The 26,389-nt window shown below is 45.1% G+C and overlaps 1 protein-coding gene across 1 annotated transcript in view; it reads left to right on the top strand.

The window, feature by feature from the left end:
* LOC105042780 (probable sphingolipid transporter spinster homolog 2) overlaps positions 1-26,389 on the top strand; it is a 95,446-nt gene that overhangs the window by 44,990 nt on the left and 24,067 nt on the right. The window contains exons 7-10 of the mRNA XM_073256596.1: positions 1,551-1,653; positions 1,754-1,828; positions 14,846-14,912; positions 17,346-17,443. Coding sequence (XP_073112697.1) covers positions 1,551-1,653; positions 1,754-1,828; positions 14,846-14,912; positions 17,346-17,443 — 343 coding nt within the window. The remainder of the gene's footprint in view (positions 1-1,550; positions 1,654-1,753; positions 1,829-14,845; positions 14,913-17,345; positions 17,444-26,389) is intronic.

Raw genomic sequence — 26,389 nt, 5'->3', positions numbered from 1 at the left:
TAATGCAAAGACCCAAGCTGTCCATGATGCCTCATGGCCTGTTACTTCCACTATGCCCGCTTGGAGGCCCGGATGTTCTCCGACATCTCAGCGGCCTTCATGTCATCTCGATTAAATTTCTTACTCCCACTGTGTTCATTATGCGTGCAATGTTTGATCTTTGATCTCAGCTGCTTGGGGTCCTGCCGACCTACTTGTGTCTGGCCACCTGCTTTAGACCCCACAAGTGGTCCCTCATTGCTCAATTCTTCTCCCCAGGCACCTTGGTATACTTCTGCACGTTGCTACAGCCACTCATCAGATGGCAGATGCTGCTTCAACTAGGCGATCCCATGTCCTATATTATCTATGCCATAATAATTCCATACTGTCCGAGCCCATTATTCCTTGACACCCCCTGATATCTGGCTCTTTTTGATGACTTTCTTACTAGAAGCCATCCGGCAATCTAATTATCCTGGCACTCTGAATATCCACTCAAATCAGGAATCACGGAGGATATTTTTTTGATGCATATTTAGGATTGCTAGAATTTATCATATTATGAGCATAAACATACACAAGTAGCAAAATCTGTCATAGCTGTTTTGTTGGACACAATGTTGCTGTAGATTTTTGTCCAATGCCAACTCTTATGGAACAATGGGAGGCATCTTCAATTCCTGTCATATCACTGTGGTGTAAAGCTAGCCAGTATGCTGATTTTTCTGACAAATATTTTTTCTTCCATGCATGGGGAAGAATGGACCATGTTTGCTTAGGTCTTGTATGCGGTGGTAGTTAATGTCTAGCAAGGAGCATGTGGTGTGTGTTGCGGCTAAATACTAATGGGTGTATGCTGTGGTAGTTAAAGTCTAGCGAGGAGAACATGGTGTGTGTTACCGCTAATACTAATGGGTGTATATATTGTAACAAACAGCTGAAGGAAAAGATGCCTTTGACCCATCACTAATCAATCATGCAGAGAAAGCCACCCGGATTCTTTCATTTGTTGATCTGCAAATTGGCTATTAGGCTGGCTTTAGGGCATATTTTGTGTTCAGTGCTGTATTCGTATGCTTTGATAATTTAAGTTGATAACAGAAGATAGTCAGTCAGAGATATTCTCTATTCACATAGATAACATGATCCTTTTTAACTTTATTTGATACTTACATATGAAATGAAAACACATTTCCTCTTAATTATAAATTGTTCACCGATTGTCGAAAGACCATCAGATTGTAGGGAAGTTTTACTGCTTCAATCAACCGTTACATGACTTTGTCATTCCCAGTTAAGGCTTTTTTGGGGCCATTAAAAATTTGTTCAAGTCTTAGAGATTTGGTAATGGAAATGCATCTATAACAGAATGCAATTTCTAAACAACTGAAGGGGTTCTCAGTCATTGGTGCTTGGATGAACATTTCTGCAGATTTACTGCCCAGATGTCAGTGAACTGAGGAAGTTTCACAAAATATAGATGCCTTGATCTCTGCATTTTCTAGACTCTGTTTATTGATTTATTAAGTGGATGACATGACATCTTTCTTGCTCCTCTCAAATATCAGGTAGGGACTCATCTTCATTGGCGGGCGGCATTCTGGGGAGAGTCTATCTTGATGCTCCCATTTGCTATTCTTGGATTTATCATAAGGCCTTTGAAGCTGAAAGGTGCCTGGTTTGCAATGCCTTGTGGTGTTAGAATATTTGATTTGGAGACAGCAGGTTTTTGAAATATTCCTGTGTGTCTCTTAACAATTTCTGAATGCAGGATTCACTTCTTCTGAATCAAAGAAAGCAAAAGGTGTCGGTGAAGTGATTGAGCAAGAAGTTCAAGGTGGTGCTGGTATGTCTCTGTGTGCATGACCCCTTAAATCATGCAAGTACTTCTAGGTTGATTTTATTAACCAAGTGTATGTTGTTATTCATGTTGCATTTACTATTATTTATAAGTTACTCTTCATATCCGTCTAGTGAAATACATGTTGTAGAAACAGTTGCCAAATAAAGCTGGGTTGATACGGTATGTGGATGGCCATGTGCAGTCCTAAACAGCCCTTAAAACAAGAAATATGTTAAAGAAATGAAAAAAATTTTAAAAAATGATGTCTCAGGACGGTAGGCTGTCTCATCTTTTGGGACACTGTGTTCCTGTTTTGGAGTGAGCTGGGTTTGCAGATGGCTTCATGGATCATGCTTTTCCAGCCAAGGCTATCTCTTGCAAATAGAAGTGCCTTAAAGTCATTTCATTTACTTTTATCTAGGTCTTCTTTGGATAAAACCCCACCCCAATGCAATACGAGGATACAAAGGTGGAAAAGCAGAGGCCTCAGATGAGACAACATCCTCATTTACACGTCCTCCAATAATTTATCCTTCTTGTTGTATTTCCGACATTCCTAAATTTTCTCAGTTATACTTCTATATTTATTCATCCTAGTTTTAGTACACTGCATCTCTGATGTGCATTCTCATTATGCAAATTCTGCTCAATATAATGAAAACGGTCTTGTGACTAAATTTCTTTGTTTAATCAATTAGTTTTAGCAATCACATGATACACCGAAGTTCATTTTTCACTCAGCACTGAATTTTATGTTATTTGGGGCATCATCATCTTTTTTCATACTATAAGTTTCACGGCCAAGGAGGGTCCATGAAGTGGCCTGTGTCTTCACCTCAATTAACTAATGAACCATCCTCCTCTTCAACCTGAGCACAACAATCCTTTGTCACTATCATTGGCCCACTACTTCTCCATTCTTTGTTTACAAACCTTACACATAACTACCTAGACTTACTATATTCCATGCTTATTTCAAGGTTCTTATTATTTTTAGCATGCATAAATTTCAGCATTGTACTTTTGCATGTTCTGCAATTTATGAGTTCACAATGTAAAGATGCATCACTGCTTACAAAATATATGAATGCTATGTTACTTGTGGACATCTTTGATCCTTCGATCTTCCAAAATTTCTTGCTTGCGTGCCCAATAATCATCAATACATCATAGTCCATAACATGCATTATATATTTTGAAGAAAAGATGTTTTGAGGTGTTTTTTTTCAGCACCTATGTCACTGAAGTTACATTTTTAGAGTATGATGAATGTATATTTTGGCTAAGTCATGCCACCAAAAAATTCATATATGTTGTTTGAAATCTCATTTCTATTTCAGTTTCCCTTCTTATACTTGCTTTGACTGTTCATTTTTTCTAGGCCAATTTGGCCCTTCCACAATGTCCTGACCTAAAGCTCCCATACTTTTGTTTCAGTTGTTAATTCTATTATTATGATATGTACTGGAGAAACCTTTTTCCCAATCTTGTAGCATTGGCATGGCATTAATAGATTACTTGGTATTATGATTCTACAAGACATGAATAAAATAACATTTCATGGCCATTGGTTGGATAGCTTTTTTGTTGTCATGGTCCGAAAAGCTAGTTTGAACTGCCCGATTCTCACATTTTCATGGTGGAGAGATCCCAAACCAAACCTAAACAAGTGCATGATCTATTACCTGTCAAATCAATTCATAAATTGGCTGAAGCCAGCCAACTTATGCATGAATTTGTCGAAATCAGCCAGTTGCTACTAATCAACGTTGATTCATGTATTTTTTTTTTTTTGAATTTCTGAACCAAACCAAGAAAATCAAGATTGATTTTTTTTTTTTCATTTATCCAGTAAAGAAAGTGTTACCATATATTAACACATAATTCAGAAACAAAACTGTCCAGTCATTTCATTATTAACTAAACCAAGCTCGTGACTGGCAGTAATTGTCACTCTGATACAAGCAGCAACTGGTTCAGAGGCTTAACTATTTAAATGCATAAACTAATCTGACTGTTAAAACCCTAATTCTTACAGCATGTGCTTTTAAAAAACTAGCTTTATTTGAAAGAAACCCAATAAATTCAGAAAATAGAATTGTTTATTAGCAATTGATTAAGTCTTTCAAAATCTTGAAACTGGCAATAACTGCTGTTGGGTATAAAATACCCACAGCCGAAGTCCTCAACAGAATCAACGACTTCACCCACGATGCCGACCTCAAAGGAAGACCCCGCCCGGGCTCCTACGGGAGCCGGGCTTCGCCCTCGACTCCAACGACTGCGGACAGACTTCGTCCGGACCCCTACGGGAGCCGGACTCCGCCGACAACTTCGACCGCAAGTAGACTCCGCCCGGACTCCCACGGGAGCCGGGCTTCATCCTCAGCTCCAACGGCCGTCGGTAAACTTCGTCCGGACTCCTACGGGAGCCGGACTCCGCCAACAACTTCAACCGCAAGCAGACTTCGTCCGGACCCCTACGGGAGCCGGACTCCGCCGACAATTTCAACCGCAAGTAGACTCCGCCCGGACTCCCACGGGAGCCGGGCTTCATCCTCAGCTCCAACGGCCGCCGGTAAACTTCGTCCGGACTCCTACGGGAGCCGGACTCCGCTAACAACTTCAACCGCAAGTAGACTCCGTCCGGACTCCTACGGGAGCCGGGCTCCGTTCTCAACATCAACTGTCGGTAAGCCTTGTCCGGACTCCTACGGGAGCCGGACTTCGCCTTTAACTTTAATTGCAGGAAGACTCCGCCCGGACTCCTATGGGAGCCGGGCTTCATCCTCAACTCCAACGACTGCAGACAAACTTCGTCCGGACTCCTACGGGAGCCGGACTCCGCCAACAACTTCAACCGCAAGTAGACTCCGCCCGGACTCCTACGGGAGCCGGGCTCCGTCCTCAACATCAGCTGCCGGTAAGCCTTGTCCGGACTCCTACGGGAGCCGGGCTTCATCCTCAACTCCAACGGCTGCAGACAAACTTCGTCCGGACCCCTACGGGAGCCGGACTCCGCCGACAATTTCAACCGCAAGTAGACTCCGCCCGGACTCCCACGGGAGCCGGGCTTCATCCTCAGCATCAGCTGCCGGTAAGCCTTGTCCGGACTCCTACGGGAGCCGGACTTCGCCTTTAACTTTAATTGCAGGAAGACTCCGCCCGGACTCCTACGGGAGCCGGGCTTCATCCTCAACTCCAACGGCTGTAGACAAACTTCGTCCGGACCCCTACGGGAGCCGGACTCCGCCGACAATTTCAACCGCAAGTAGACTCCGTCCGGACTCCTACGGGAGCCGGGCTCCGTCCTCAACATCAGCTGCCGGTAAGCCTTGTCCGGACTCCTACGGGAGCCGGACTTCGCATCTGATTTTGATTGCAGGGGATTCCGCCCGGACTCCTACGGGAGCCGGGCTCCGCCCGCGACCTCAGCTCCGAGAGGACTCCGTCCGGACTCCCACGGGAGCCGGGCTCCACCCACGACCCCAACCGCAAGGAGGATTCCTCCCGGACCCCTACGGGGGCCGGACTCCGATCGCTGCCGAACTTCAGCCGATGGATCTGCGCCCCCTGGCAGGCCACAATAACGGCCACGATCCTGCTCCACTTCCTGCGGCGGATTCCGAGCAGCTCCATCACTCCCTGACAGGCCGCAGTAACGGTCGCAGCTCTGCTCCACTTTCTGCGGCGGATTCCGCGCAGCTCCATCACTCCCTGACAGGCCGCAGTAACGGTCGCAGCTCTGCTCCACTTCCTACGACGGATTCCGCGCAGCTCCACTACTCCCTGGCAGGCCACAATAACGGCTACGATCCTGCTCCACTTCCTGCGACGGATACCGCGCGATTCTCCCATCCGCTGGCAAGTCACGACAACGGACGCCGCTCCACTCCCCGCGGCAGACTCCACGTGGCACGCCCCGGTGATAGCCACGGGTCCACTCCACTACTCTGCGCAACAAACTCCGCCTGACCCTGGGCAGCCCACTGCCAGACGGTTACAGATATCGCTATCAGGCTACTGCCCCTCCGCCTATAAAAGGGGGGCCCCAGATACGTTATTCTATAAGCTCTCGTCTTTTTTATCTCAAAACTCTGCTAAATTCTCCGTTCGAGCACTCCATTCTTGTTGAGGCAGAGAACTGACTTGAGCGTCGGAGGGTCTTGCCGGAGCAACCCCACCTCCGGTTTAGACTTCCTTTGCAGGTCCCGGCGGCGACCGCGACTTCCCCGACTCCAGCTTCTCCGGCGCAAGCGGATTTTTGCACCAACAGGATTGGCGCTAGAGGAAGGGTCTGTGTCTTCGCAGTATCCTTGTTCTTGAAGGAGCGCTCAACGGATCCACCTCCGGTCGTCTCCTCCGACACCCACTCCTTGTTCCCCCACGGGATCCATACTTGATACCTCCTCGCAAGGCGTCCACGCGGCGGTCCACGGCCTCCGCGGCCAGATCTCAGGCTCCGGCCTCCCCTCCTGTTTCTCAACCTCCTCCTCCGGCGGCGGCGGTCGGCGCGGAGCAGTTTGACTTGCTGGCGCAGCAGGTCAGAGGCCTCGCCGAAGCTGTGCAAGCAATGCAGCAGCAGCAGCCGCAGGCATCGGCGCACCCGGAAATGGCGTCTCCAGAATGCCAGAACCCGACGGTGGGGCGGGCCACCTGGGCCAGCCGCCCCGTCCTTCCTGGGAAAACAAACCCGAGGGTAGAGAGCCCTCAATCGGACCACGACTCCACCCCTGGAAGATCCCTGCCCCCGTTCTGCCAGAGGACCCTCGAGACTCGAAGTCAAGAGAATTTCCTGGACCGGAGGCTCCAGGAGATGAACCGGCGGATTGAAGAACTCCGCCATGCGCCTCCCGCTTATGGTGAGGATATTTGTACTGACCCTCCCTTCTCCCAAATGATCATGCAGGAACCGATCCCGCCAAACTTCAAGCTTCCCCAGTTCGAAAGCTACGACGGGACTTCGGACCTGGTTGATCATCTGGAGGCCTTCTGGACGATGATGCTGCTTCACGGTGCTCCTGATGCCATCTTATGCCGGGCCTTCCCGTCCACCTTGAAGGGAGCGGCGAGGAACTGGTACTCGGCTTTGAAATCGGGTACCATCTTTTCCTTCGACCAAATGAGCCACCAATTTGTGGCCCATTTTGTCAACAACCGGCGCCCCCGGAAGGGTTCGGAGTCCCTCATCAACATCAAGCAGAGGGAAGGGGAGTCCATACGGGCCTACATCAACCGCTTCAACATCGCGGCGCCGGAGGTCCGGAACTTGGACTAATCAGTCGCTATGGCCGCCCTGAAAGGCGGCCTTCAGAAGAATGATCTTTTGTTCTCCCTGGAGAAGAAGTATCCCAGGGATTTTGCTGATTTGCTGGCCCGGGCCGAAGGATACGCCCGAGCGGAAGAGGCCTTCAAAATGAAGGATGAAGAGATGGCGAGGGAGCGACAAGCGGGAGACTCGAGTAAGCCCGCAATTGAAAAAAGGCCAAAGGAAGCCCGGCTGCGTTCTCGATCCCCTCCTGGGCATAAGCGCGCCCATACTCCACCCCGGGCGCGCAGGCAGAGAAGCCCGGATCGCGGGGTTCGGCGGGGTTCCCCACCAGGGAGATTCCATAACTACGTCCCCCTCAACGCCTCGAAGGCCCAGGTATTGATGGAGGTCAGGGAGCAGCTCCCTAGGCCGGAGAGGATGCGCACACACCCCGGGAAGCGCAACCCCAACAAATTCTGCCTCTACCACCGTGACCACGGCCACGATACAGAGGAATGCATCCAGCTCCAGGACGAGATCGAGGAGCTCATTCGGCGAGATCGACTCGACAGGTTCATCCGACGCAGGCCCGAGGGTAGAGGAGATCGGCCAAAGGCCCTTCTGCAGCCTGAACCGCCAAGAAGGGAGGAGCAACTCGGGGACCGGCCTCCCATCGGGACCATCGACTCCATCACCGGAGGGCCTTAAGGAGGAGCGGACCACCCGCGACCGTAGAATTCGGAAAACCTGTAAATGTATCACTTACGATTTCACCTTGAATCTAAATTTCTTTCTACTTGACGTACTCTTCCCATCTGGCGTGGATTTATTATGACTGGATATGACCCCTCCAAAAACAAAGTTATGTTAGGAACGGGGGAGAACCCCGCCCAAGCATACCTAAAATGAAAGTCCGACTATCTCAAAATCGGATGGGGGGAGAGGCCTTACAACGCCCTAATGTGCCCCCACAGCCATGTCAGGAACAGGAGGAGAACCTCGTCCTGACATGAGCAAAGTCAAAGGCCCGGTTCTTTTAGACCGGATGGGGGGAGAGGCCTTACAACGTCCTAATGTGCCCCCACAGCCATGTCAGGAACAGGAGGAGAACCTCGTCCTGACATGAGCAAAGTCAAAGGCCCGGTTCTTTTAGATCGGATGGGGGGAGAGGCCTTACAACGCCCTAATGTGCCCCCGCAGCCATGTCAGGAACAGGAGGAGAACCTCGTCCTGACATGAGCAAAGTCAAAGGCCCGGTTCTTTTAGACCGGATGGGGGGAGAGGCCTTACAACGCCCTGATGTGCCCCCACAGCCATGTCAGGAACAGGAGGAGAACCTCGTCCTGACATGAGCAAAGTCAAAGACCCGGTTCTTTTAGACCGGATGGGGGGAGAGGCCTTACAGCGCCCTAACGCGCCCCCACAGCCAAGCCGGAAACGGGAGGAGAACCTCGCCCTGGCTCGAGCAAAGTGGAAGGCCCGGACTCCTACGGGAGCCGGGCCCCGTTCACGACGCCAAGGAAGACTCCACCCGGACTCCTACGGGAGCCGGGCCCCGTTCACGACGCCAAGGAAGACTCCAGCCGGACTCCTACGGGAGCCGGGCCCCGTTCACGACGCCAAGGAAGACTCCAGCCGGACTCCTACGGGAGCCGGGCCCCGTTCACGATGCCAAGGAAGACTCCACCCGGACTCCTACGGGAGCCGGGCTCCGTACACGACGCCAAGGAAGATTCCATCCGGACTCCTACCGGAGCCGGTCCCCGTTCACGACGCCAAGGAAGACTCCACCCGGACTCCTACAGAAGCCGGGCTCCGTCCACGATGCTAAGGAAGACTCCATCCGGACTCCTACGGGAGCCGGGCTCCGTCCACGACGCCAAGGAAGACTCCACCCGGACTCCTACGGGAGCCGGACTCCGTACACGACGCCAAGGAAGATTCCACCCGGATTCCTACGGGAGCCGGGTTCCACCCACGACTTCTGCAGCAAGAGCTGATGGTGGCGAAGCCCGGCCGCCCAACAAGATCGGGTGAAAGGAAAAAGCCCCTCATCGGCACCTCCTCGCTCCTATGCAACCCCGCGAAAAGCGGGGGGAAGGCCCTCACTCCGAGAAGAGGAGGAAAATTAAAAAGGATGACGAACTACGACGGGAACAGATGAAGGATGAATCACACCAAAAGACCTAAAGGACTTCGTCCCAACTGAAACGGAGAGTTCCTACCGAACACCTCCGGCCGCTAAAAAGACTTTCGACACCGGTTAGGAAGACAACGACATCCCCGAAATAATGCGGAGCCCGGACGGCCAAGCTCGGGCTTGCGGCCATGTACGACGAGAAAGGCGAGCTAACGCATCGACGATCGGGCGCCCCCTAACGATGTCTACATCAGACAAGTCAAACGACAAGAAAAGTTCGGCGGACGGCAATTTAGTGCAACGCGCGGACGAGGTAACACAAAACGCCCTTTTCATTCCATTTCCGATATACACGCTACAAAACCCGGAAGGCCAAGGAAAGAAAGGTAAAACGACAAAAAGGAAGTAAATACATGAAAAGACAGAAAGACGAAAAGAGCTCTAAGGAGGCCCTGCTCCTCCGACCTAGAATTATCTACTCCGTCCCTTAACCAGGACTGTCTCAGATTCTCAATTTCTTCTTCTAGCTCTCCCCTTTTCTGCAGCGCATCCTGGAGCGCCCGACGAAGTCGCTGGCTCTCGGCTTCCACCTCTCGACGCCTCTTCCTCAAAACCTCGGATTCCGCCTCCGCGTTCGCGACGGCCCGCCGCTCGAGTGCCAGTTGGATCTTCAGTTGTTGCAGCTCAGCTGTCCTTTCTCCGAGGGAGACAGAAATCCCCTCAACGGTGCCTCTTAGGACTTGGAGCTCTTCAGAATCTCGGACGGAAGTAAGCTGTGCCCTGTTAGCCAGCTGCCTCTGGAGACGGACGACTTCGTCGGCCGCCGTCCTGAACCTCCCTTTATATTCTTCCACCTGCCTGCGCCAGCTAGCCCGATGCACGTCATGGCTCACCTCGGCGTCCTGAAGCTGCTGCTGAAGGTCGGAGACCTTCTTCGACCACCCTTGATCACCGTCGACTCGGGCCAAGAGCCGGGATGAATTTCCTTCCAGCTGGCCGATCTTCCCCTTCGCAGCTGACAATTCCACCTTGAGGGCGCTGATCCTGGCGGCCTGGGCCCAAATTCGATCGCTGGCGCTCTTCTTGCATTTCTCGAGTTCCTTCGCGAAGTCCGCCTTCCTCCGGCTATACTCCATGATCCCCTTCACATGGAGACTCCGAAAGTGGGTGGCCTCAGCAGTGGCTTCATAGTGACCTCTCGATTTGCGGAGCTCGCCTTCCGTCTTCTTCAACTTCTTTGTCAGGTGAAGGACTTCCTTCTTCAGCCGCTGGATCGTCGATTTCAGCGGGACCCCCAGGGGCAGGGGGAGCGCTTCTGCAGGGCACTGCCATCGGAAGGCAAAAGCGTCAAAGCACGACTCATTGCAGGAAGAAAAGTAGAGAGGAGGGGGGAAGGAGAAGCCGTCCGCAACAAGAAATTCAACTTTATTGATTGAATGATTTTTGAAGACAAACAGAAAAGAAAAATTGCGATGAAATAAAGGTACAAGATCGAGGTCTCAGACCTCAGGGGCGGGGGGTGGAGAACTCGGCGTCCCCGGCGCGGGGCCTGCGACAGCAGTGGCGGCTGACGAGGGACCGGCCTCGTCTTCAGACTCCTCGCCTAGGAAGCTGAGGTCGAGCTCTGGGAATTTTCTGGCCACCTTCTCTTGGCAGAGCTCGAACCCCTTAATGAACGCTTCCTGACCGAATTGGACCTTCAGGTCCCTAATCTCCGCGGAGGCCTTGAATTCCTCTACCGCAAGGGCTCGGGCCTCCGAGACCAGGACCGGAGTTTGCTCGACCAAGTTGGCGACCTCGGCCTCCGCCTTCCTCGCCGATTCCTCCAAGATCTGCCTCTCCTCCTCCCGGGCTTGCTTCTCCCTTTCCAGGGCCTCCTGGAGGGCGGCTACTTCGGCCGTCTTTGCTTGGAGGCGAGCAACCTCCGCCTGACAGCGTTCCTCCACTTGGAGGATGTCCCTCCTCGTGCGGCTCACCGCCTCGATATAGGCGAGGAGCTGGTGCCCAATCTGCAAGGGCGGCTAGGGAATTAGAACAAAGGCCGAGTAGCCGTGTAAATGAAGATCCGCTTACCTCAAGGAAGGACCCCAAAGAGTCCCAGGCCCGCTGCTCAGGATCGGCGCGGTCGATCCTCTCCACGACGTCAGGCAGAATGCAGCCGTCGATCAGCCGTCTGATCAAGTCCCTATCGTTGAAGGGATTCTCCGACCCCTCTTCGGAGCAGAGAGACTCGTCCGCAGCAGTTCGGCGGCTACTCGCCCTGCGGGCCACCGATTTCCTTCTTTTCCCCGCGACGGGCGCCTCCGTGGAGCGAACCCCCGAAATGAGGGCCCCAGTCGGCAGACTCCTCGAGGAGGCCCGGGGAGCCGTTGGCTCGGCATCCGAGGGAATGTCGATGGCCGGGGCCACCTGGACGGGTGCAGCTAAGCTCGACTCCTCCGCCCTGGCCCTATTCGCCGATCCGGAGGTCGCAGCGCCTTTTCTCTTGTGGGTCCTAAGGCCCCTGGCAAGCATCCGTGCTGCTTCGGTGTCCATTCCTGAAAAAAAAAAAAGAAAGAGAAAGAGAAAAGGAAAGAAGAAAAAGAAGCAAACCAATCAATCAAGAGTCAAAGGTCGAAAAAAAAAAGAAAAAAAAAGAGAAGAAGAGAAGAAAGGTATGAAAAGAGAAGATAAGGTAAAAGATGAATACTCGCTGGATCCTGGGGACTCAGGCCGATGTTGAAAAGAAACTGCTCCCTCAGAAGATTGGGAAGGGAAGGAGCAGAATAAGCTAGAAGCTTCCGGGCAGCCTGGAGGTCGTCCTCCCCCAGGCTGGGGGTCCGGCGGACAGAATCCCTCAGAGAGCCCCAAGGGGGCAGGCCCAGTCTCAGGGTCGGGCAGTGGACGAAGAGGTATTTCCCCTTCCAATTGTGGATCGAAGAAGGGGCGCCTTTCAGCAACCCCTTCTTGCTGAACTGGGGGGAGAAGTACCACCAGTCCTTCGTCGAAGGATGGCGCTTGAAGGTATAGAAGTGCCTAAACAAGGAGAGGGACGGTTGGACCTCGACTACGTGGCAGAGAGAGAGAAATCCTATCAAGAACCTAAAAAAATTCGGGGCCACGGAAGTCAAGGAGATGTCTAAGAAGCGGAAGAGGGCAACAACAAAGGAAGGAAGCGGAAGCCGGAGTCCGGCACGGAACGCTTCCTGGTACAGACAAAAACGACCGGAAGGGGGAGTGCTGGCCCGGTCAGAAGGGCCAGGCAGCTCCAGGTCGTACTCCGGAGGAACTCCGTACTGAACCCTTATCAGAAGGAGTTCCTCCGAGGTCAGGGAACATGGAATGGCGCCCGGCGCGAAAACCGGGCGAAGCCCAGCCTCAGACGCAGGTTCGTCTACAGAGCCGGGGACCTGGGGGTTTGAGGCGGAAGAGCTCCCGGAACTGCAGGGAGCAGAAGAGCCAGAAGACATTTCGAGTAGTTTCGAAGGGGGGCTCTAAAGGTCCCTAAGAAGACGGACAGAAGGGGGGATGAGAGGCCACAGGAAGCTAACTCGGAGGGATGCAAAAAATAATGACAGAGAAGAAGTCCCTAGGCGGTGGGAAGAAGGTTGGTGGTGCTGGAACTAACCTATATCGCTCTGAGGGACCAGAGGGACGAAAACAGGAGACACCTACGGCTCGAGAAGACGTCCACTGAAACAGGGCTCTCGAAGAGAAGGCAGACGCTGATAAGAACTCTGGAACGGAATAGGACACCTAAAGGTGGGAGGACGGGTTTAAATAGACCCTGGAATCCGGCGTCATGATGATCACGAATCCCCTCAAGCCAGTCCGCGCCTGGCACGTTTCTCACTCCCCCTGGCAGGCGGCTAAAAGCGGCTGACGGTTGGCAGGACTATAATTGCGCCGTACCTGGGCCAGTGTACCTGCGGGAATTTCGAAGCGTCCCTTCGTATCGCCCCAATTCGAAAAGACTCCGGCACGCACGCAATTAATGCCGGACTCCGCCGACAACTTCGACCGCAAGTAGACTCCGCCCGGACTCCCACGGGAGCCGGGCTTCATCCTCAGCTCCAACGGCCGCCGGTAAACTTCGTCCGGACTCCTACGGGAGCCGGACTCCGCCAACAACTTCAACCGCAAGCAGACTTCGTCCGGACCCCTACGGGAGCCGGACTCCGCCGACAATTTCAACCGCAAGTAGACTCCGCCCGGACTCCCACGGGAGCCGGGCTTCATCCTCAGCATTAGCTGCCGGTAAGCCTTGTCCGGACTCCTACGGGAGCCGGACTTCGTCTTTAACTTTAATTGCAGGAAGACTCCGCCCGGACTCCTACGGGGGCCGGGCTTCATCCTCAACTCCAACGGCTGCAGACAAACTTCGTCCGGACCCCTACGGGAGCCGGACTCCGCCGACAATTTCAACCGCAAGTAGACTCCGCCCGGACTCCTACGGGAGCCGGGCTCCGTCCTCAACATCAGCTGCCGGTAAGCCTTGTCCGGACTCCTACGGGAGCCGGACTTCGCATCTGATTTTGATTGCAGGGGATTCCGCCCGGACTCCTACGGGAGCCGGGCTCCGCCCGCGACCTCAGCTCCGAGAGGACTCCGCCCGGACTCCCACGGGAGCCGGGCTCCACCCACGACCCCAACCGCAAGGAGGACTCCTCCCGGACCCCTACGGGGGCCGGACTCCGATCGCTGCCGAACTTCAGCCGATGGATCTGCGCCCCCTGGCAGGCCACAATAACGGCCACGATCCTGCTCCACTTCCTGCGGCGGATTCCGAGCAGCTCCATCACTCCCTGACAGGCCGCAGTAACGGTCGCAGCTCTGCTCCACTTTCTGCGGCGGATTCCGCGCAGCTCCATCACTCCCTGACAGGCCGCAGTAACGGTCGCAGCTCTGCTCCACTTCCTACGACGGATTCCGCGCAGCTCCACTACTCCCTGGCAGGCCACAATAATGGCTACGATCCTGCTCCACTTCCTGCGACGGATACCGCGCGATTCTCCCATCCGCTGGCAAGTCACGACAACGGACGCCGCTCCACTCCCCGCGGCAGACTCCACGTGGCACGCCCCGGTGATAGCCACGGGTCCACTCCACTACTCTGCGCAACAAACTCCGCCTGACCCTGGGCAGCCCACTGCCAGACGGTTACAGATATCGCTATCAGGCTACTGCCCCTCCGCCTATAAAAGGGGGGCCCCAGATACGTTATTCTATAAGCTCTCGTCTTTTTTATCTCAAAACTCTGCTAAATTCTCCGTTCGAGCACTCCATTCTTGTTGAGGCAGAGAACTGACTTGAGCGTCGGAGGGTCTTGCCGGAGCAACCCCACCTCCGGTTTAGACTTCCTTTGCAGGTCCCGGCGGCGACCGCGACTTCCCCGACTTCAGCTTCTCCGGCGCAAGCGGATTTTTGCACCAACAACTGCAATTTGCTTTAATGTTACAAGGAAAAGGATCATTTTATGTGACTGTGCTTTGTTTTTGGACTTGCTGCAAAGAAAAGCCACCACATGTTTAGTGCATCTATTCTGCTGCTACCTGAAGTTGCATAAGAACATGCCTTTGTGTTCTTGACAATTATAGTTTGATGCTTTTTCTTTTTCTCCTTTGCAGCCGTTGATTATTTTTTATTTCAGGTGAGCAAATTATTAAACGGGAGACATCAGCTGGAAATGAGGATTTATCTGATAAAGCATCTCAAAGGTATCTGACATCTGGATCTTTTGCTAGAACTTACATGTCTATATGCATTCAGAAAAATAATGTTTTCTCTAGAACATTGTTTCTTGAATTTTCTTCGCCAGGCACTCATGATTATTTTTTCCCCTTTATGTTGCATGGTCTATGAACTACTGGCTGGGGTATTATTACCAAATGGATGGTCGGTGATATTTGGACCTTTTTGGTTCTTTGTACTTTTTAATTTCTGTCATCTAGAGCAAATTTTTTCTATCGTAGGTGACTCAATTCTATCTGATTTCTATGACTTATTTCGATCCTGTGGATATTATTCCTTGACTGATGTAGCCAATGTTGGTATGTAAATACGAATATAACTAAACAATCTTACAGAAAGGGACTGCATGTTTATCTTGTGCATGTGACTTCATCTACCGTTCACAAAGCCTCCCAAATGAGCCATGCTGGCCGCTTGTAGGTTTGTTATATTAATTATCCCAACGAGAAAAATGGTGTCTTAGAGCTGAGAAAGATCGAAATGTTATTCTTCCTGAGGATGGTTATGCAGTTCACTACTAGTTTGTTGAATTTTTTGGCAGTATAAATACAGTTAAGCCTGAAATGCTTCTGCTCATTGCTCAACTTATTTGGCCATCCAGTTTGCTAGATGATGGATCTGTGGTCTAGGATTTTGAATTGAACTTTTGAGATGTTCATGTGAAGCTAGGTTCTAGGAAGCATGTATATGTATGCATTGATACAGCAAATTTTGAAAAATTACACACACGCACGCACGCACGCACACGTACGTACGTACGTATCTATTTATCTATCTATTTATCTATCTATCTATCACACAGTATGTATGTATGTATATATCTATATCTATCTATCTATCTATCTCTGTGTGAGAGACTCATAGTAGGGATGTCAAACAAATCAAGCAGCTCAAGCTCGAGAAAAGCTCAATCAAAGCTTGATTGGAAGCTAAACAAACCTAGCCTGAACTAGCAAAACGGGCTCAGAATGAATTTCAAGTTGAGCCAGAAATCAACCTGGCTTGATCAGGCTTGGCTTAATATTCTTGTAGTATAAATATTGTGCATTATAAAGATAATGGGTCATTGGATTAAGGTTTTGATGATTTTATCTTTTTATTCTTTGAATCAATTAAATGTTAAAACAAACTTGAACCCAGCTTGACTTGGAACAAACTTGGACAGAGCTTGATTCAAGCTTGAATTGATATCAGCTCAATTTAGGATTATCAAGCCGATCAATTAGGCTTGTATTTGACTGGGTTGAGGTATAATCTCCAACTGAGGTTGGTTAAACTTGATATTGGAGTTTATGCTCGAAATAAATTGGCTGGGTTGAGGTATAATTTCCAACTGAGCTCAATTAAACTTGATATTGGAGTTTATGCTTGAAATAAATTTCAACCCAAGCTTGATCTGGCCGAAGCTCAACCAAGCTTGGCTCAATTGCATTCCTTCATATTAGGCCATCATAATAACGTAATCAACACTTTATATGTTAGTATCATCTTTTTACATACACATCATATAGTCATCATTCAGATTTATAGACAGACTTGTTTTGGTGCCAATATCACAAAATCTGAAATTATCTGTTCATCATCAAAGGTTAACATTCATAAAAAAGGAAAGGAAAGGCCCTCCTCAATCATGAAGGTATCCCAGAAGGATATTGGAAAACCAGTTTACTGTTATATATTCAAATAATGAGGTACACATACATAACATAAATGTTTACACTAAATAAATATACATAAACAGCCATAACACACAACCACACACACACACACACACACACATGCAGACATAAAAAATGTGATACAATATAATTATGCAATACAATATTACATATACATATACAAGTGCATGTATACATGCATAGACTTGTGCATATGCAAAAATAGATGGCCACCCAATAGACAATTGCTGCAAATTAATCGTCCATTTACATAGAGTCAAATACATGGGGGCACCCACATCAAGGCAGTTTGGCAGAGTTCGTTAGGTGTTCTAAGGCCCATCTTCTGCCTAGGCAATTGCCCAAGCACTCAAGCGGCAACATGTAACAAGAATGTGCTTATCAGAGTCGAAGAATAATATTTAAGTTGGTTTCGCTACAAGTCCTTGTTAAGCACTTGTTTTGGGAATATGGCTGCTAGCAATTACCTTTCTGATGAGCTATTTTATTAGGACCATGGTATGTATGCAGATGCCCCTGAAAAATCCAAAGGGATGCATCCATCTGCCTGATTGTGTAGGATAGATCTTCTAACATTGTTTTACTGGTGAATCCATGAATCACTATGTATATTCTTGTCATTTAATAATTTTGGACTACTTTCCGTGAATGAATGCATGTGACATTTTTTGAGAACAGAATGATAGTTGACATCATACGTTGTTTTTTGATCTGTGATAGGTCAAATAGTTCCAAGAAGATTCTAGTTCAGCTTGCAAGATTTTGGAAAGATATGAAAGTACTTTTGCTGGAAAAGGTCTATGTCATAAATGTTCTAGGTAATACTTTCTACATTTATCAGCTCAGGGCCGTATGTGATACTGCACATCTTTTTGGGTGGTTTGATAAGGTTTATAATGCTATATTGAATATGCTTAATAACTTTTTATTAATTAATTACATACTTGCTGATGTACTGAATTGGTTTCGGATCTGGGTTCGTGTAGTTGATGTGACATTAATATCAGGCCTATCATGATTTATGCCCATAAATACCAACCAATAGAAATTACTATTCTCATGATACTTGATTCCATGTTTAATTGATGAAATCATCATTTGTGATAGTTCTGAAATAGAAAGTAATATAAATATGTGTCCAATTTAGATTAGATGTTGTAACTCAAAATTGTCGATTTAATTCTGGTTGACATGGCATAACATGCCATGATATGTGCCTTGCCAATGCCTTATGATATTGGCTGTATCCCATTGCATGGCTTGCTTTCATGCAAGTGTGTGTCTAGCAAGTATTGCTGTACTGTACCGAACAGGGTGGTATGGATGTACTGTGCCATATCGGTTCAGTATTGATATGTGGTATGGGGGCTGTACCAACACTTGGTACGTCGAATTGGCCTAGTACCGATACAATAACAAGTTGGCATTGATATGGAGCCCAGTACCATGATGGCAAATCTTGCCTAGTGTGCCAAGCACTAGCATAGATGTAATACATGCCATGCAAAGGATTTGCATGTTGTTAGTGAATCACCACCCTCAAGGGTTTATTTGTTGAATCAAGTATATAGACTTTGAACATGCATCATATGTTGGTTACATTTAAGAGTTTCCTAATCATTCATGATAGTTTTGTTATTGACATTCTAGTATATTTGATTCCTATACAAAGTGATATGGATGGTTTTTGTTATAATCTTTTTAGAAGATAGGAGTAAAATCCTATCAGCCATCATGATTTATAAATAATCATAATTTCATGATCTACTTTTTCATTGGGAATTTCATTATCAACTTTAGCTAACAATGTGTTTATCTATTAAGTTATAGGAATAGAGTTATAATCCATCAAACTCTAAGAAAATTTTTATGTGAACTTTCCATGTGGCTTCAGCACATACAACTTGGTGTTAATTCCTATCTAAGGTATATTTGAATAAGATTTGTCTTACTATTGCACAATTCATGCTAGTGAATGAGTGAGAAACCGTCTAGCCTGTACAGGCATAAGTGTGAATTTACATAGCTCACCAATACATATCTACCTGCCCACCCAGCAAAATAAATAAATAAATAAATAAATAGTAAAAGGAATATAGCAAAACCAGTTCATCTTTGTTGTTGATTCTTAGAAAGAGAGACATAAATGTCTCAAAGTCGTCAACTGTCACAATTGAGTAAACGAGTTGATTTGGAGCTAGGGCTTGGCTTGGTCATTCTTTTGCTTGACTAAGATAAAAAAAAGAATAAATAGATTATGTACTAATTTATTCACTATTTATAAATAAAATATTTTATACTTAAAATTTAGATTCATTTCATATGAGAATATTTTTATAGTTCATTGTATATCCAATGTCCACTCTCCGCCTTTCTCTTCTGGCTTGGGACTAACAAGGGCGATATTAAATTAGTAGGATGTATAGAATCTAAATTGGAATTGGTTTGATGAAGTGAAGTGGTGGATTTGGAATATTATGTGATAGGCGAAAACCTTGGAGACAAGGGAAAATTTTATAGAACAACAATAAGGCCTACAATTTTGTAGGGGTGCTAGGAAATGAAAGAAGTACATGAAAATAAACTAAATGGTTGTTTGGAGCTTTGTAATTGAAGTTGCATTGCAATATAAATTGTGGTAGTTCACTTACAAGAAAGCTTACTTTTTGTGACTGGAAGAGGGTTTGGAAAAAAGTGTTGGGTTCCGGTGACGTAGCGGAATATGAATTGCAAAAATTTTAACATGCATTCAACAATGGAAAATAAAGTTTAACATTTAAACTAGTCTACTGGAACACATTTAAACTAGTCTACCGGAACACAAAAGCCCAGGACCCCTAGATGATTACAATCAAATGATCAAAAACATACATATCAGGAAGAGACCAGAAGTCATATACCAACGAGAAGATCATGATCTGATAATTTTGAGACCTCCATAAGACTTCAAAGTAGAAGCCCTCCAACGGTGATCCACACAGGATTGATTAGGGCCCTCCCAACTCGATATGGTGCTGTACCTTCTTTGCAAGCTTGCTGCCGACCGTCCTTCACAAGAATTGGTTGCACCAATGCTTATATGCCTTCATGAACTCCACTAGGACTTAGAAATCCTTCCTCAAAAGATCTCACCACACAAATCAGATTTTATATTCAACACATGAATAATCTGATTTTTGGACAAGCATCTCATGCTTTCCATTTTCACTCTTCCCTTCCTTTCTATTTTTCTCTCCTTTTTTCTTTTCTTTTTCTCAGATTTTTTTCATTATTTTCCTCTCATTTCCACGCCCAACTATAGCCCAAATTGGCATGTAGAAATTAGGTGTAGCACCCCCTTTAAATAGAAAAGGATGGGCGACACCATGGGACGCCAACTCTTGGCGTCCCTTATCCATTACATGCACCAATTCATTTTTTTGCATGAAAACCAAGGGGTCATGGCATGGAATAGGAAGAGTTTCATCTGCAGAAGGACTCTTCCTTTGCATAAAAAATTTGAACGCCATCATATAGCGTGTAATAATTAAGAGATTAGGGAGAAAAATAATGTTAGGCGCAAACACATCTCATGCGACGTCCCATAGTTTCCACCAAGATTAAATTCTTCTATATGGAAAGTAATGGGTGTGGAAGAGCCTTCAAGCAGAAGGACTCCACTTCTGTGCCAACATATCTTCAGAAGCCATCAGATGGCGCGTGGAGTAAAGGAATGGCGTGAAAATTCAAGAGTCCAATAAGAAATGGACTCTTCCAATTCAACGCATAAAAGGATGTGGCGTCCCATTATTTTTGGCATGTAAATTCCTTCCAAGAGGACTCCTCGTCCACGCCCCATATCTCAAGTGCCATCTCATGACACGAGATATTAACAGGAACGCGTGAAAGATGGAAGAAATTTAAGAGTAAGAGAGGACTTCTCTCTTAAACTCCTAAATAAATGTGACGCCACATTTTTTCTTGCATGGCTTTTGGCGTGGAGAAGATTTATTCACATGGAACTCTTCCATATAAACCAGATAAACCAACTAAGCATTAGATAGTTCAAATCCAATCACATTAGATCAAGGCAACAAGCAAAGGTTAGCACAAATATATTTGCACTGAACCCAATTGGGAATTTGAGTGAATTCATGTGCTAGTAATTCAATTAACCCATTGAATTTACAATAAATTCAAATAGATTGGATCAAGACCAAATTTCTATTGTGTGTGACCCATTGGGTTCCAATTTAGCCAGTAGTGGATCAAGACTCTTGATGTAACCTAATCCGATTGGATTAGGTCAGCTCAAGAGTCTCAATCAACTACTCGGAAGATTTGAAATTTGGTCGAAATACCAAAATTATCTTTTCGTGGTGAGTTATCGTGCAATTCAATCCTTCGATCACACAACATCCCGGAAAGGCCATGAGTATGGAAATATGTCAAATCCAAATACTATTATATGTATCTCAATCTGAAGATGATGACTCGATTGATGAACCAGTAGAAATAATTTCTACTGTTCATCCTGCTCTGGTCAGAGACTCTCAGAGTCATCATCCTATGAGGTCACATAGGATGTTCTCTCCTTCTACAAGGAGTGATCGATTTCTTATGGATCACTCACAACCTCCATGCACACTTCACCATACCTAAAATATCCCACACATATCTCAAAATGGTGTGTTAGGGAATAAACCAAAGTAAGGATCCATGTACACAAGGTACTAAGTGATCTCAAAAGATCACATGTACCACTCACTGAAGAATCATTTGTTGACATGCTGAAGGCTCCATCAGATGTTCTTTTGGCGGGTCAGCTCGTGAACTCATTCTCTAATGAGCACCTACATTCTTGTATTAGTGTCACTACATAAGTGGTTGTGAGATCAACCACCCTCTCCATCAAGTATACATAGGATGTACCAGTCTTATCGGTATGATCGATTTCCGACTCGATGATCCAACGACTAGAAACATTTTAAATTGGGGCTATCAAGATTTTAGATCTCACTGGCATGATTTCATCATGGTCCTAAAATCATTGCCTTAATCTATGGGGTTTATCATAATTATAAAAATATGATGCAGCAAATGATAAAACATAATATCTCATAAATAAAAATAACTAATGTCATGCAAATGAGTAGGAAGAAAATAAAGAAAAGTCCCTTCGCATCCCTATGCGATTGGCTTGTAGGGTATTATTCTTTCAATCTTCCACTTACACTAAAGTCAATCGATCCTTTCCTGATGCCCATGCAATTAGGGTGGCGATTATACTGCTGCTGTGTAAGGCTTAGTGAACTGGTCCATTATGATGTTTTTAATACTAACTCATTTTATGATCATATCATGAATGAGGTGAAAGTACCTAGGATGTGCGTGGATTCTAGTGAGGCCACATCCAACTCAGTGATGAACCCTTATTAGGCAACTTTCCTTAGCTATCTTTGCTAACAGCAATTAACTGAGACAAATACAGTTTGCTGTTTGGAACTTTTCAAATTTACTGCTCTAGTACTTCTCAAGTACTTTGAGAATGCTTTTTACAGTTTTCAAAAGATCCTTTTAAGAATCTACCTGAAATCAATGATTATGCACAGAACATAATTCACATCAGGCTTAGTACATTGAATGTATGGGTAAGTAAATCTTTTACATCCATTCATATTGAACCTCTTCAACATAAAATCCATGTACTTAGACTGGGACAAGTCTAACATCCACTTACATCTATCATTATAGATGCCACAAGTATATTGGATGCTTAACCCAAGTCATATTCCATGAAAACTTTTATGATTAGCATATCATTGATCGAGTGTAATGTTGGGACTACTTTTCCAATATGCTATATGTCATCCACATACATAATCAAGAAGTTAGTGGGACTCCCACTTGTCTTCTTGCACACACATGGTTCATCTATATTTGATAAAGTCAAACATTTTGACTGTCTTATCAAAAACTAGAAGTACCTACTCAATATCTGCTTGAATCCATAAATGCATTTGCCCTCCCACTAGAGACAAACTCTTTAGATGGTATGTGGCAATAATAAAAATCCAGATTGACATCCCTGTTAGCAACTTGTTGGGTCATACTCACAGATGCTTCAACCATAGTCAATATTTGGTTGATGTACTGGAAATTCATTTTGATATTATGGTTTCAAGCCAACTGTCAGAGTCTCTACCTATACGATCTCCGAATAGGTCAAGGAAACACCATTCTCAATGATGTATGGTTCATCATCATTCTCAATGACAAACCATATTTGAGTGGTATATTACATACTCGAATTGACCTTCGGTGAGGAGTTGTGTATCATGGTTGTGCCTCATCAATGAGCATATCTAGTTGAAAATCAATTTGTGGACATTTCACAGGTTATGATAAGATAGTTCATAGGTCTTGAACTTCTCAAGTTCAATTATCCTCCCATTATTCCTTAGAAATTTTTTTTTTCTAAAAGGTGGCATATCTACTGTCAAAACACTTTTGTCAAGTAGTGTAGAAGTAGTATCACATACTACTCTTAGGATAACCTATAAACTAATATATATATATATATTAATCTGTTTTAGCACAAAATTTATGTACATCAACATTTTTACATAAGTTGGGCAACCTGCCTTCTGTTCTTTTCCATATCTCATATGGAGTGCTCGTAACAGATTTTGACGATATCTAACATATACAGCAATTTCTAGGATATTTTTCAGAATGAGACAATAAGATTTGTGAAGCATTTTAGAGAACACATCATATCACATATGAATTGTCAATCTCTGGGTCGAGATATTATTAGTCTTCGAACATCCATATATTCAGGACCTAATACCTTGCTTGCCCTGAGATATGTGACCATCACATATTTATTTTTGTTCTCATCAATCATGAAAAACAACATCATTAAGTGACAGAAACATGAGATCATAGTCTTAAAATTTATCGGAATGAGAGTAACTTTTACTCTTTACATTAATTTTAAAACTATGCTACATTAGCAAAAGATTTGAAATAATATTTCTGATAAATTCAGGCATATAACAATGATCTACTAGTTCCTAAACCTTACTATAAGGTTACATAGGTTCCTACAGCCTCAGCATGAATGGACTATCCATCAATGCCAAAAGGTAAGTAGTCACCTTACTTCAGCTTTATAGTTCCAGCAACATTTGCATAAGTAGAACCTATATAAGGTATCACATACCCAATATTTTAAAGCTGAAATACTCAATGATAATTAATTTGTATCTCATACAAATTATTAGCAGATGTAACTTTTGCATCCTGCTCCTGCTTCACATTTGCAAGACAACTCTTGCAATTTAATTCTAATGTTCATTATTGCTGTAATACTAAATTAGATACCCTAGTGAAGACATTCTTCACTTTCTTTTTCTCAATCATTCCATGATGTTCGGTCTATTTAAAAATTTATAATGCAGTGATAGTAAAGATGCATATATGTATATAAGAACATTCAAGGACTACTCATGATGACATGCACAAGTTAGACAAAGTTTTTATCTAGTTGTGTCTCCCACTATTTTAACAAATTTCATAGTCCTCAAGTATGAAATCGAGAAACCTTATCATAAAGTTTCTTAGTGGGGTTGAGATCTCAATTTTTCATAAAAAGTCTTGTGGATAGTACAACAAGCTCCTATGAGTTCAAAGGTAAGTAACTCTTTACTAATTGATCTCATGCAATTCTCAACATAATTTTTGCCTCTAAAATACTTATAGCCTTGTGGATAGCACAACAAACTATAGTATTTTAGTTAAGTCGTACCTTTCAATCCTATATGGTCATATCTGAATAATACTATCCTTGTGGATAGCACAACAAGGCAGCACTACCAGAATATGCATAAGCATACTAAGTCAACATCATGCCAATCACTATAGCAAATCTTGTGGATAGCACAACAAACTCACTATAGTTTTTGACACTCTATTGACCTAGTATGAGCTAATACAATTAGCTTCATTATGCACTAAGACAGTATCAAATCAGTCCTCGATAGCAAGCTTTGTGGATAGCACAACAACCTATTATGATTCTTGACATAATAGTCTTAGCATGAAGGCATGGGTAGTGTTCTCAACATTTCGCCATTATGACTTAATATAATTTGAATGAGGGATTTAGGTCTCAAGCACATCCTAAACATATACATACATCATATGTTATGTAAATTTTAATTCCTAACTACCAGTAAGTAAGAGCAAATAGAGGAAGACAAATAGTTATGGACTTTTGAAAAAATCATCCGAGCCATAGATGATCTATGGGTCTAACCTAGGTGCATCATAGATTGAACCATCTCATGGTCAATCTTAATGCGCCTCAGCTCTCCAAAAGCCTGGTAGTCTAGTCTTCATCACCATGAAGACTATCATGAATGCTTGATCTTTATTTGAAAATAGAAAGAAACAATTTCTATCTATTTTCAAATAATTTTTTCTATTATTTTACATCAATATGTAAAAATCCCAATCAACAGTTGGGAATATAGAAAAGAAATGTTCAGCTGATAATACAATACATCAAGGACACTCAGTCCCTATTGCAACTCTTACACCCAGCCCCTATTGCAACTTTTACAGATGCATTAATATAATCAACTAGCATGAAAGCATTCATGTATACATCCAACACATGGATATACCATAGTCCATAACCACTCAACATACATTTTATAACAATTATAAAATATAATAACAAATAACTCATGTTATTTCAATTGTGATATCATTCAAACACATGTCAATGGAGATGTTTAAATATATAGGTATAGGATCCATATTAGGGTTTTCGATTCGGGTTCAACACTGACCAATTTTAACTTTAAGTCAATCATTTGTCATTCTTTGAGTTGAGTTGATCAATTCTTAGTTAATCTTAATCCAATTAGGTTAGCATAGATTCTGTCAACCATGACTCAAATCCTAATCGAATTAGGTAAATGACAATTTGATCAACTTAATTTAAACATGAATTCTAATCAAATTAGAACCATGAATTTGATTTAATCTATAATTATTAACTTTAATCACATTAGAATAATAAATTATAATTAAATCAATTTATCGGCAAAAATTCTAATCCATGTCTGATGCTTCTTTTCCATGACCAAATTTTTTTTGGCACCACACATTCCTCGGGCAACAACCAAAATGGACGACCCACAATAGTGAGTGCCCAATAACATGGTGGTGAGCCCTTGGATCTTAGGTAAATGCATCAAATGCATAAACCTTAAGTCCTGGCAATCTACATCCTTATGTAGCTTTCCAAGGCTCCGTGCATCACATACACTGGATTTCAATTCCATCGAAAATTAGATTATAGGATCTAATCTAAACTTGTCACACAAGTCTAAAGACTATGAAATTTCATATCCAAGATTTAAACATGAAATGATAACACTTTATCATAAACAAAAATGCATCAAGAACATCAATTAAACATCAATCAGAAAATCTGATTTTGACATAGTTTGAACTGGATCTAATCCATATCACAAAAATAACATGAAATTTGATTGAATCAATCAAGAGTGGTTTGGTATCACTGTTGGGTTTTGGTGACGCAGTGGAATATGAATTTCAAAAATTTTAACATGCATTCAACAATTGAAAACAAAGTTTAACATTTAAACTAGTCTACCGGAACACAAAAGCCCTAGGAACTCCTTAATCATTACAATCAAATGATCAAAAGCATACATATCAAGAAGAGATCAGAAGTCATATACCAA

Source organism: Elaeis guineensis, chromosome 4 (genome assembly GCF_000442705.2).
Source record: "Elaeis guineensis isolate ETL-2024a chromosome 4, EG11, whole genome shotgun sequence".
In the NCBI taxonomy this organism is placed as follows: Eukaryota; Viridiplantae; Streptophyta; class Magnoliopsida; order Arecales; family Arecaceae; genus Elaeis; species Elaeis guineensis.
The sequence above is the reverse complement of the archived record's forward strand: the minus strand, read 5'-3'. Positions and strand labels throughout refer to the sequence as shown.